Source organism: Mercenaria mercenaria, chromosome 19 (genome assembly GCF_021730395.1).
Source record: "Mercenaria mercenaria strain notata chromosome 19, MADL_Memer_1, whole genome shotgun sequence".
Taxonomy (NCBI): domain Eukaryota; kingdom Metazoa; phylum Mollusca; class Bivalvia; order Venerida; family Veneridae; genus Mercenaria; species Mercenaria mercenaria.
The window spans coordinates 4,374,228-4,388,250 of record NC_069379.1 but is presented as its reverse complement, the minus strand read 5'-3'; the positions used below and the strand labels follow the sequence as shown (position 1 = coordinate 4,388,250).

Sequence of the window (14,023 nt, the reverse complement as noted above, 5' to 3'; positions counted from 1 at the left end):
CAAGAGTTACGTTATTATTTCTGTACCGAGAAATATGCACAATTTCTATAGCAGAGATATTGTGTGACTTTTTTTTTTTGTCTTCTTTGGGTTTAACATCATACCAATGTAATTATAGGTCATATGGTGACATTCCAGCTTTTGATGGTGGAGGAATACCCTGCATTATTTCATTATGGGCAAGCACCTGAACCTCTGATCTTCCATTTATAAGCCAGCTGTACATCTTCCTGATATGATGAATTCAACGCCCCGAGTGAGGCTTCAACTCGCATCAGTGGGAGATAAGAGATTCGAAGTCAGCAAACGTTACCACTTGGTCATGGAGGCCCTTACTTTGTGACATTAGTAGCACAATATTTATTTTCCAACAAAGAACGAGGGCATATTTCTCGATGCACACTTAATACTCCATTGGTTACATACTCATTTACACTTTACCTAAGAAATATGAGCTGCACCATGAGAAAACCAACATAGTATATTTGCGACCAGCATAGATCCAGACCAGCCCAGTCTGGTCAGGATCCATGCTGTTTGCCAACAGATTTTCTAATTGCAATAAGCTTTAAACTGAAAGTGAATAGCATGGATCCTGACCAGACTGCATGGATGCCCAGGCTGGGTCTGGATCTATGCTGGTCGCAAATGCACTATGTTAGTTTTCTCATGGCTCGGCTCATATTTTGATTTTGTTCTTCTTAGTCAAGTCAAAATATGAATGTCACTGTTCTTATAAATAACATGGAGAAACACAGTAGGATGACGTCATAACAGAAATAACACAGTATGAAAGTTTCACCTCAATATTGAAAAATATATTGACATTTGAGGTTCTTTGAAACCCTCAAGTTAAAAAATGAGCATATAATAAAAATAAATTGTGTTTACTTGATAGTATCTGTAACAGTATAGTTTCTCTAACAATGCTTCTCATAAATTTAAAACAGTCATGAACATTTAAAAGTATTATCTTCATACTGTAAAAGCACACATTTTCGTGGGGTCAAAATTTCACGAATACGTTCTCGAGGTTTAATATTCACGAAATTGTAACAAGAGGGCCAAGATGGCCCTAGGTCGCTCACCTAAGAAACACTCCATAACAGTGTAAAACATGTTTGACCTAGTGATTTCATGGAAACAAATATTCTGACCAATTTTCATTAAGATTGGACCAAAAAATTGGTCTCTTGCGATAAAACAAGCATTTTCTTAGATATGACCTAGTTTTTGACCCTAGATGACCCATGTTCAAACTCGACCTAGATTTTATCAAGGCAATCATTCTGACCAAAATTCATGAAGATCAACTGAAAAATACAGCCTCTATCACATACAGATGTTTTTTCTTTGATTTGACCAAGTGACCTAGTTTTTGACCTCAGATGACCCATATTCAAATTCGACCTAGATTTCATCAAGGCAATCATCCTGACCAAATTTCATAAAAATCAATTGAAAAAAAACAGTCTCTATCGCATACACAAGATTTTTCTTTAATTTGACCTAGTGACCTAATTTTTGACACTCAGATAACCCATATTCAAAATCGACCTAGATTTCATCAAGGCAATCACTCTGACCAAATTTCATGAGATCAATAGAAAAAATAATTCCTCTATTGCATATACAATGTTTTTCTTCGATTTGACCTAGTGACTAGTTTTTGACCCAGATGACCCATTTTCGAACTCGGCCTAGATTTTATCAAGGTATCATTCTGGCTAAATTTCATGAAGATCAGTTGAAAAATACGCCTCTATTGCATACACAAGGTTTTTCTTTGATTTGACCTAGTGACCTAGTTTTTGACCCGAGATGACCCATTTTCGAACTTGGTCTAAATTTCATCAAGGTAATCATTCTGACCAAAATTCATGAAGATCAATTGAAAAATACAGCCTCTATCGCATACACAAGGTTTTTCTGATATGACCTAGTGACCTAGTTTTTGACCCCAGATGACCCATTTTCGAACTCGGCCTAGATTTCTTCAAGGTAATCATTCTGACCAAAATTCATGAAGATCAATTGAAATATACCGCCTCTATCGCATACACAAGGTTTTTCTTTGTTTGTCCTAGTGACCTAGTTTTTGACCCGAGATGACCCATTTTCGAACTCGGCCTAGATTTCATCAAGGCAATCATTCTGACCAAATTCATGAAATCAATTGAAAAATACAGCCTCTATCGCATACACAAGGTTTTTCTTTGATTTGACCTAGTGACCTAGTTTTTGATCCGAGATGACCCATTTCGAACTCGGCCTAGATTTCATCAAGGCATCATTCTGACCAAACTCATGAAGATAATTAAAAATACAGCCTCTATCGCATACACAAGGTTTTTCTTTGATTTGACCTACTGACCTAGTTTTTGACCCGAGATGACCCACTTTCGAACTCGGCCTAGATTTCATCAAGGTTATCATTCTGACCAATATTCATGAAGAAGAATTGAAAAATACAGCCTCTATCACATACACAAGGTTTTTCTTTGATTTGACCTAGTGACCTAGTTTCTGACCCGAGATGACCCATTTTTGAACTCAGCTTAGATTTCATCAAGGTTATCATTCTAACCAATATTCATGAAGATTAATTGAAAAATACCGCCTCTATCGCATACACAAGGTTTTTCTTTGATTTGACCTAGTGACCTAGTTTTTGACCCGAGATGACCCATTTTCGAACTCGGCCTAGATTTCATCAAAGTTATCATTCTGACCAATATTCATGAAGATTAAATGAAAAATACAGCCTCTATCGCATACACAAGGTTTTTCTTTGATTTGACCTAGTGGACCTAGTTTTCTGGAACCAATTTGACTGCCAATTTCATAAGGTTACATTGACCATATTTTGAGATTAATAAACAAGGGCAAATGCCTAGGTCCTCATTAGAACCAAACCCTACGATGTAAACAGTTTGACCAGGATTTCATGGAAACCAAATATCTGACCAATTTTCAATTAAATTGAACCAAATATGGTCACTTTTAAACATGATTTCTAGATGACCTAGTTTTTGACCCAGATGACCCATTTCAAATCGACCTAGATTTCATCAAGGCAATCATCCTGACCAAATTCATAAAATCAATTGAAAAAACAGCCTCTATCCATACACAAGTTTTTCTTTATTTGACCAAGTGACCTAGTTTTTGACCTCAGATACCCATATTCAAATTCGACCTAGATTTCATCAAGGCAATCATCTGACCAAATTTCATAAAAATCAATTGAAAAAATACATCCTCTATTCGCTACACAATTTTTCTTAATTGACCTAGTGACTTAGTTTTTACCCAGATAACCCTTTTTGAACTCGCCTAGATTTTCAAGGAATCATTCTGACCAAATTTCATGGAGATCATTGAAAATACATCCTCTATTGCATACACAAGTTTTTCTTGATTTGACCTAGTGACTTCAGTTTTGATCCCAGATGACCCATTTTCGAACTGTCTAATTTTATCAAGGTAATCATTCTGCTAAATTCATGAAGATCATTGAAAAATACAGCCTCTATTGCATACACAAGGTTTTTCTTGATTGACCTAGTGACCTAGTTTTTGACCCCAGATGACCCATTTCGAACTGGCTAAATTTTATCAAGGTAATCATTCTGACCAAAATTCATGAAGATCAATTGAAATATACCACCTCTATCGCATACACAAGGTTTTTCTTTGATTTGGCCTAGTGACCTAGTTTTTGACCCGAGATGACCCATTTTCGAACTCGGCCTAGATTTCACCAAGGCAATCATTCTGACCAATATTCATGAAAATCAATTGAAAAATACAGCCTCTAGCGCATACACAAGGTTTTTCTTTGATTTGACCTAGTGACCTAGTTTTTGACCCGAGATGACCCATTTTCGAACTCGGCCTAGATTTCATCAAGGTTATCATTCTGACCAATATTCATGAAGATTAATTGAAAAATACAGCCTCTATCGCATACACAAGGTTTTTCTTTGATTTGACCTAGTGACCTAGTTTTTGACCCGAGATGATCCATTTTCGAACTCGGTCTAGATTTCATCAAGGCAATCATTCTGACCAATATTCATGAAGATCAATTGAAAAATACAGCCTCTATCGCATACACAAGGTTTTTCTTTGATTTGACCTAGTGACCTAGTTTTTGACCCGAGACGACCCATTTTCGAACTCGGCCTAGATTTCATCAAGGTTATCATTCTGACCAATATTCATGAAGATGAATTGAAAAATTCAGCCTCTATCGCATACACAAGGTTTTTCTTTGATTTGACCTAGTGACCTAGTTTTTGATCCGAGATGACCCATTTTCGAACTCGGCCTAGATTTCATCAAGGTTATCATTCTGACCAATATTCATGAAGATTAATTGAAAAATACAGCCTCTATCGCATACACAAGCTAAATGTTGACAGACAGACGACAGACAGACGACAGACGGACGACAGACGACGGACGCCGGACATCGAGCGATCAGAAAAACTCACCTGAGCATTGCTCAGGTGAGCTAAAAATACAACCTCTATTGCATACACAAGCTAAATGTTGACAGACGACGGACGACAGACGACGGACGACAGACGCCGGACATCGAGCGATCAGAAAAACTCACCTGAGCATTGCTCAGGTGAGCTAAAAACGGTAATCAGCTTGAATTAGAAGTAGACTAAATGAATGGTGAATATTTATGCGAGGATTAATTTTCGCGAGATGTAGGGCCTCGCAAATATAGCGAAAACTAAACCATCGCGAAAATTTCTGCTTTTACAGTATTATTACTAGCTAAGTCACACTCATTCTCAAATGTTCACTATCACATCCCAATAATAAAAGAAATGCCAAAAATAGGACAATATAATGATTTACTGGGAGCGGGATACCGGGAGTACAAAGTAAAACACATCTTTCAAACAATTTTTAAAACATGATTTAAATAAATACCTAACTAAACAAGTATACTTGCATAAAATGTCTACATAATGGAATGGATGAGTAACATATTTACATGGAATAAATCAATAACGTCGCTAAAATAACCATAGTAACAATATGATACTAGAATTGTCATTATATCCTGGCTTATACACAACAGCTCAACAAAACTCTGGACATACACCGTAGTCGGCCGAAATTCACAACAGTGCTAACAACGTCACTAAATCAAACTTACAAGAACGACTGCCCCTATCCCTTATAGTCAGTACCATTCTTTAAGGATAAAATTTTCATGGATTTTTGTGGCTTTACTAATCCATAAAAAAAAACCCCCTAATCCCACTGATTATATATGTCTACACCAATTATGAATAGCTCTATTTGCACAACTATGTTATGCATATTAACCCTTAGCCTGCTGCAGGCGAATTTAACAGCCTTTGCAAACAGCTTGGAACCAGATCAGACGCCGATTAAATCGGCGTCTGATCAGGTTCCAAGCTGTTTGCTACTCTGACAATATTTCTTCCAATTTTGGAGCAAACTGAATGAACTTTACAATTTTAGCAGACGACATTTCCAGCAGACGACAATTTATCTAGCATGCTAAAGGTTAAGCTACCTGAATGACATTCACAATTAATCTATTAGCCCTTACCCTGCTAAATTTATTTAATAAACTTGTCCATCTTTCATTTTGGATAGTATCATTAACTGTTAAAAGGGGTGTTTACTGAAAAGATACTGACTGAATGGCGAACAGTGAAGATCTTGATCAGACTGCATGGATGAGGCAGGCTGATCATGATCTACACTGGTCGCAAAAGCAGAATCAATCGTGCCCAAAATGATGAGGGTTAGTTTTTAGTTTGATTGTGATAAAAGCTATAAGCTTATCTGAGTCACTCTCAAGTATTTATATTTGATAGAACTAGTACTGGTGTCATATCTGAAGGTGCTTTAAGTTGTGACTCGATCCAGGCTCGAATACTGGACCTCAGGTTTGAGAGGTCGGCACCTTAGACACAAGACCATTTTCTCCTCGTTCAGTCATCAAGTATAACAATCAACAGAACGGGCTCATGCTACTTGTGGTTTCAATAAAAATTTTGAAAAATAGCACATTTTATTGTTTACCTTGTCGTAATGTTTGTTCCTTCAGAAATTGTAGTATTTGCATTAACAATGAAGTTAAGATGACAATATCAAAATTTCAACAGTGCCAGTTATATATGACGAACTGGTGTCACATGGCTTAGCCATGCAACATGATTTAAACATGTCATTGTGTGATCATGGAAACAACAAAACTAGGTTTTCCTTCTTAATGTACATTAATTTTGTAAAAATTTTACAACAAAAGAAAAAGCTTAATTAACAAACATTAACAACATTTCTGAAAATTACATATACTGTAAAATCATTTTTTTCGGGGGCATGAAATTTTGTGGTTTTGGTCAAAACGGCAATTTCATGCGGATATGAATTCGTGGATTTCAACTTTTGATCACAAAACGAATGGGAATTTTACTTGTTCGTTGGGATTAAATTTTCTTGGTTTGACTTGACCATGAAATCCACGAAAATTAGTCCCCCACGAATATAAATGATTTCACAGTAATTGTAATCTGACACTTAAACCACCCTTTACTAAATGCAAGTACTGTAGATAGGGAAAAATTTTTGTCACTTTTATTTCAAAGATTTAGATAATTGAGATTTCTTTGTAGTTCCTAGATTTCCCTGAGAAGACCAAAAAAAATATGGAAATCTATGCCATTTCCGTAAGTTAATTACCTTTCTAATATAATTTCATTTAATATCATATAATTTCCAAAAAGTACATTTCTTACTGATAAAATGTCAACTAAACTCTAGCCTGCTAAATTTCAAAAATGGACAGGTTCATCACATCAATTCCAGCAATACCACTTCTTATTCAAAGGAGTGTTCACTGAAAATCTACTGACTGAATAGCTAACGGTGCAGACCATGATCAGCCTGCACTGTTCGCAAAGGCAAAACCGCATACCACCTGCAGGCTAATTGTCATTAAATGTAAAACATTTGACAATGTATGTCATTTATATGTAGCAACAGTTGTAAAGCTAAACCATCTTTGATGCAAAAAGAAGCTGTAAATGTTCACGATTTGTTTTGAACTTGCAATTTACACGAGAATGAAAATTAGCAAAATAAAAGCACCATGAACTTTTCCTAGTCTATAATAACATGAACTCTGGGAAACTGTAAACTATATAAGTGTATCAACGTCACTAAAACTGGCAGCTCTTGCAATGAAGTTAGTCCTTATCCTGCTTAATTTCTATAATAATAATAAACTTGTCCATCTTTCAATTTTAGACAGTACAATTAACTGATAAACGGTGTGCTTACATCAAAGCTACGAACTGAATGGTAAACAGTGAAGGTCTTGATCAGACTGCATGGATGTGCAGGCTGATCAAGATCTGTACTGGTCCGAAATCGTCATTGATTCTGCCTTTCGGACCAGTACAGAATCAATCGTGTTTGGCATGAAAACAGTTAAAACAACAGATATCAACCAATATTTTCTTCTGGAAAAAAATCAACTGGCTGTGAGACTTTTTGCTCATTGGTTTTGTTGAGGCTAAAGTCAAGAGAACAATTTTAAGTCATTCACAACTTTCCGCATTCAACTGACACTTTTAACGTTGGAGGAAGACACAAGGTGCCCCTGAAGCCTTACCTGGGGCACAGACAGGCACCATGGAAGAATGAGCCAGCCCTCTGTAGGCCTGCAGGACAGCTTCCTTGTGTGGAAGACTTCCACGTCCCTTGTTTAGTTTTAAATGCATAGTGAAGTGTAAAGGATTTTAGTCAGAGACCTTACACAACTGGAATCATAACTTGTCGGCCAAGAACCATAATGTTCTAGGTGTATATTCTTGTTTTCCAGATAATAAGTTTGAAGTTTCAGGGGTTTATTATCATAATCAGAACATGAATCCAATGCTCAGTACACCTAATATTTAAGGTCCACATAAGTTAATGAGAGAATCTGCTGACTTGAAGCTTTATCAGTTCTTCTGTGCAATACTTTGAGAGGCCCGAAGAAAACCTAAAGCCTAAAATTGACTCAGACCGAAAAACAGGTGTTGATTAAAAATACTTCCTTAGGATAGCATATATTCAGGACTGAATGAAAAAATGTCTGAACTCCTTAAATAATGCAGTTAGGTCAATTTTTGCACTCATATATTCTTGTTAGCTTGCTAAAATCCTGCATGAGTACCGAAGTGCTGCCCTTAATTCTAATGAACAAATTACCAAGAGATATCAAAGTGGGCTGTGATGACTGAATAAACATAAAGTTTTGCTTAATTAAAAAAGTGTGATAAAGAATGTTTTCAGTGTAAGAAATGTGATTTGAGCTAGGCATTAGCTTTATGTACATAAATAATTTACTAAGCTACTAAATTTTGTTTTCTAATATTCACAATCGTCATCGTTTCGGCGAGAATTTCGGGTTTTCTGGACCCTCTGTGAAAGATCTTAGTTCGTAGTTGGCAACTTGGGGATCGAATTCGAACTTGTCTCGAGCAAAAATTAGTCTTATATCTGTATGTAGGTATATCTTGCCCGATTTACTGCTCTGAAACCTGAAATAAATTAATAAATACACATTTTCTGAAACAAAGTACACATGTAGAGGACTGATGCATAGTAATGCTTTTTATTATATTGTTATTCAACTGAAAGTTTATAGTAGTTCTATACGTGTGATAAAGAATGTTTTCAGTGTAAGAAATGTAATTTGAAAAGTTGTTCTGCACATTCAGATATTTTTTTGTTCACAATGTCAAATTTGATTAAACCCTGAATTTTCAAAACTTCAACTATACTTAGAAAATTCAGCAAATAAAAGACAGTGTCATGTGCTTGATTTTAACTTAAGAAAGATAGTAACGTTGCCACTATAGAAAATTGACTCACTGGTTGCCATTAATTCATTAAATGATTTTCATTTCCGTACACCTAATCTAGGCTTTGATTTATGTTAAACAGATAAAATTAATGATGTTACACCATCAGTTCCAGTTTATCAAATGTACAGAACTACCTTAATTAAATTACAGACAATACCAATAGGTTGTTATGCACATGGTTGCTAAGTGATACACAGAACTATGAGCTTACGGAATCATGACCTTTTTTGTTTAATTTTAGGTCAAACCAACCTATTTCAGGTTGTTTATATAAGGTAATGTTCAAGTTGTACAAGTAAGGACCACAAATACCATTCTGATTTAATTTCAAGCCAGAATGGTTTCCTGGATAGAACCATCAACAGTTACTGTAAAGTAAATCAACTGGCACTTTCTGATATGAACGCGTTTTAAATGCTAACCATGTTTTCCAACACACAGTGATGAGAGGAAGTTAAGAGAGGTGGAGCTCGAACTGACGACCTCTTGGTTGTGCCGCTGACACCCTAACCACTAGATCATTGCTACATTTTGATCTCTTACCTGAGATGAATCAGGTATCTAAGATAAGACGGGTCGCTACTGTTTGTGTCTACTGGCGTGTACATGGTGCGTTGACGTAAAAATGTTTGGCAATTTGCGGGCATATCAGAAAGGTCGTACATCACGACAAACATCTTGACCACCGTTTTGTTGGGGTTAAATAGTGTCTGAAACACACGAAGAAATCTAGTGATGACATTGCAAAATAAAAATCTGATTTACAATACTGTAAAAGTAGAAATTTTTTGCTGGTTTAATGTTCAGCAAATTATGATAGTATGAGCTGCGTCATGAGAAAACAGACTGTTTGACACGAGATCAACCATTTTCTGACAAGATTCTGCACCAGAAACTGAATTATTAATGAAAATTTAGTAAAATATGCCACAATTATTCAACTAAATTATTATTCAACTCTTATTATTTGTCACCTTTTTGAATAAAAAGTAGTAAATTATGAAGCCTCACCACTTGTACTGTTCCGGTCCTTGGTATATGATAACCTCTCCTTCCCAGTGGTTCAAGATTCACATATCCCTGTGAAAAAAATAAATATTATTATTTTTATTATTATTCCTATTATTATACCAGATTTATATAGCGCCCGTTCCATGATAAATATGTCCAAAGGTGCTTCACAGAGCAATCTGACCAGAGGGACAGAGTGAGGTAAAGCCACTAGAACAGATAGAGAGAAATCCTTTTTTGATACAGACTTGTCCGGCTAACTTAGCCTAGCTCTTTGCGATTACACAGTCTAGTTCTTTAATGTGCCCGGTGTATAGCATCGATATATGCAAAGCCATCTTTCCTGGAAGAACCAGTACAGGCCTCTAAGTTTGGTGGGAAACACTCAAGAGCATTTCAGAAATTTCCAGTGTCTGGACCTGGATATTGATAGTACAACTTCAAGAATGGTAGTTTTTTTACTGGAAAATAAACAATGAGCTAACACCATTGTATTACAATGCACACATTCTTTTATAAATGTCTTGTGAAAAGCACAACAATATGAATATATAAGACTACATAAGACCTGCAAAAATGCACATTATAAGTTTCAATTTCACCGCCAGTAAAGATGCTATCAATTTTTTGGCAATTTCTCTGCCGATAAAGACGCTATCATGCTAAGTAACTGAATCTAACTGGTTCTAGTCACATGTAGTTTAGGCCAAGACTAGTGTCCCTTTAATAATTGGGCAGTTCACTGTATATCCATACAGCTATAAAATTGCCAAGTGACTTTCGCATTCTTTAAACATTAAAACTCTTCAAAAGAACTACTTCAAAGCTAAAACAAGACCACCGCCTTGCGGGTGCAGGCGCTCATCCAATTTTTTGTCCATGTATAATAGAAATATTGTCCTACCCATAATTTTCTAAGTCCAAAAGGGGCCATAATTCTTGCAAAAAGCAATATAGAGTTATAGTACTTGCTGTGCAGAGTCAGCTTTAATGGCGAATAACTGCTCCAAGTTCAAACATGAAACTTAACTAAGCAACGCTGACACCAACACTGATCAGGTGATGACAAAAACTCATCTTTTTTTTCCGAAAAATCAGATGAGCTAAAAAATAACCTTAGAAATGTATAAACAGACTTACGAGATACGGTGATGGGGCATTGTCATCAGAAAGCTGGAAGAAGTACGCGATCACTGGCAGTGTGACGTGTTTGGGGCAGAAAGTACCACCTGCTCCAATCTCAACGGTAAATCCTTCCACCACACCAACAGGTTCAATCCTTCCATTTAACACAGATTCCTGAAAGAGCAAAACAATAAAAGTGAATAGAGCCAAAGAAATAATAAAAGACAGAATCATAATTGGATATTTCTTGTGAGAATTACGCAATTGTAAGTCTTATGATAATTTTTCAGCTTTTATGGCGGAGTAAGATCCCAGGTCCATCCGTGCATTATTTCATCATGAGCAGGCACCTGGGTAGAACCAACCACCTTCCGTAAGCCAGCCAGATGGCTTCCTCACATGTAGAAAGCAATGCCCCAAGTGAGGTTCAAACCACGCCGACGGGGCAAGTGATTTGAAGTCAGTGAGCTTAACCATTCAGCCAAGGAGGCCCCGAATTACCTTCTTTAATCCGGCTGGATAACTTCCTCACATGAAGAATTTTACCCTCTAAGCCAGGTTTTTGAACACACACTGGTGAGTGGCATGTGATTTCAAGATCACTACTAAACGTATTTTTCATTAAAAATCATTTTACATGCAAGCTGGTAAGAAGAATAAACATTCTGTCTAATGAAAAGTTCATTAACGAAAGATTTACCATATTTTGGTGACATCATTAGGATATAACAATCTGTCAAAGAATCTTTTAGCTTCGTCATGAGCACCTTTTTCATAACTTGATAAGAGATAACGAAATAGCACATTAAGTGTGTAGAAAAGTTACCTCGAAATTTCCTAGAAGGCAATTTGTTGAAGCTGGTGCACTTGTACTCAGGATTTTGGGATCTTCGATCGTTTTGCAGTTATCCTCAGACTGTAATGTTAGCTTCGAACATGAAATCGCACTGAAATGTATAAGAGCCGCGCCATGAAAAAACCTACAAAGTGTGTTTGCGACTAGCATGGATCCAGACCAGACTGTGCATTCGCAAGAGACCCGAAAGACCCCCGTCATAAGCATGACACCCCTTCTCAATATGGTTAACATTTGTGTCAAATTATTTTCAAATCCCTTGATAAATGGCAAGAGTTATTGACCAGACAAGAAACATCTTTGACTTCGAAGTGTGACCTTGACCTTGGAGCAAGGGTTTTATGTCATGTGCATGAAAAGTCATCTCTATATAGAGAACATTTATGCCGATTAATTTTAAAATCCTTTCATCAATGGCAGAGTTATGGATTGGACACGAAACAGAACATGTTAACCTTTGACTTTTAAGTGTGACCTTGACCTTGGAGCTAGGGTCTGGGTTTTATGCATGACATGTTGTCTCATTATGGTGAACATTTATGCAAAGTTATTTTAAAATCCCTTTATGGATGGCAGAGTTACAGCACGGACAAGAATTTACACAAACTTTAATATGTCTACCTTCGGGGGGCATAAAAATAAAATAAACAATGTTTTCTATGTCTGTTTGAGGCAAAAAACTGGTACTTAAAAGATTTTTCTTAAATCAAACAACCAATATAATTAAAAGTTTTGGTTGAGATAATTATGTCATTATACATCCATTTAGAATTTAAAACAAAAAGAAACATATTTCAGTGCTGATTTTTAAAATTCTGGTGTAATATTGCTGTGTTACTTGTCCACCTTACAATTTTTTCTTTTCTATTAAACTGATTCCTGCATTATAAGCTAAAATCATTTTTACAAATATTGACTAACCTGCAGACATGTCTTTTCATCAGAAAAACAACAAATTATTCTAGCAGATGACAAATTAAAGCCACATAAATCTATAACCAGTTTCTCATTATCAAGAACATAGATTTATAGTCTGTTTCAGGTATCAGTGACTTTGTTTATTAGGAAGCTTAACTCATGTGATTCTGAGGTCAAATCCATGTATCAGTCAGTACTTTATCAGTCATTACCCACTTTTAAAGTTTTTAAGTACTTCAGACAAGAAAGTTAAAGGTATATTGGACCAAAATTTTATGTCTGAAAAAGTTTTATGTAAATATTTTGTGTGTAAACAGTACTATGCATTAGTACATGTAAACCTGAATATTATACATATACAGCTTAACACAGTATAAATGTTTACAGCTACTTAAAATAACTGGAAGTTCTTTTTTTTAAAAATAATCATCTGTTACTCCATGATACTTAATTAATATGAATGTAGCCATACACACACAATCAATTTACATTTTTTTATTAGTAAAGTTAAATGAATTGACACAGGTTTTCTACATGTGACGTAAATACCTAAATAAAGTATTTCGGCCATTGGATATCTTTAAGAGTTCCATTTCTTCATTTTCATGAACCAAGACAGATTTTACCAGGACATGTAATGTGTTTGTTTAAAAAATCTGGACTTTTTCTCGGGATTTTTTTTTTGGCCCCTGCCAAAAAAGGCAAACCCACACACGAAAACAAAAATTAAAAAATCACTTTTGCCCAAACCCAAAAAATTCCATGCAAAGAAATAAAATTTATTTCCAGTAAAAAAAGAGGGTTAAACGACATCGGACACAAGTTTTCTGCCTTTGCACCATGTAGACCAAAAATTTAATCAGCTTGCACACTGTAAACTGATCATGGTCTGCACGTTCGCAAATCAGTCATAAATTTTCATAAACACCCCTTCCCAAATTAAAAACGTACTGCCAAATTTGGGAAGAGGGACCAGTCCAATATAGAAATTAGGGATAAAAGATTCTAAACAACTCATTCAAAATTTCAAAAATCCAAAAAAGGGACTAAACCCTCGTCCCCTACTTGTGCCTATTTTCTAGCTAACACGCAACCAAAAGAAATACCCAGTGGGGAAATAACTTACTTTTTGATAGCTCTAAATTGGTTGGGGAACAATCATAGCAAATCTGGGCTCGTTTTCCTTTTTCCCAAC

General features: G+C 35.8%; 1 protein-coding gene across 2 annotated transcripts; it reads right to left on the bottom strand.

Annotated features, from left to right (window-relative positions):
- Nucleotides 1-3,657: 3,657 nt before the first annotated feature.
- LOC123542110 (atos homolog protein A-like) lies at nt 3,658-12,075 on the bottom strand. Of its 2 annotated transcripts, XR_008368620.1 has the most exons (6): nt 11,881-12,075; nt 11,070-11,228; nt 9,930-9,998; nt 9,462-9,628; nt 4,533-8,591; nt 3,658-3,960 (listed from the first exon to the last, which is right to left on the bottom strand). XR_008368620.1 is itself a non-coding variant. In XM_053531519.1 (5 exons), the coding sequence occupies exons 1-5, from the start codon at nt 12,058-12,060 to the stop codon at nt 8,435-8,437; spliced, it is 732 nt and encodes a 243-aa protein (XP_053387494.1). In that variant the 5' UTR covers nt 12,061-12,075; the 3' UTR covers nt 3,658-8,434. The 2 variants fall into 2 exon arrangements, 1 of the variants encoding a protein (XP_053387494.1); XM_053531519.1 differs by having other exon boundaries at nt 3,658-8,591.
- Nucleotides 12,076-14,023: the final 1,948 nt, after the last annotated feature.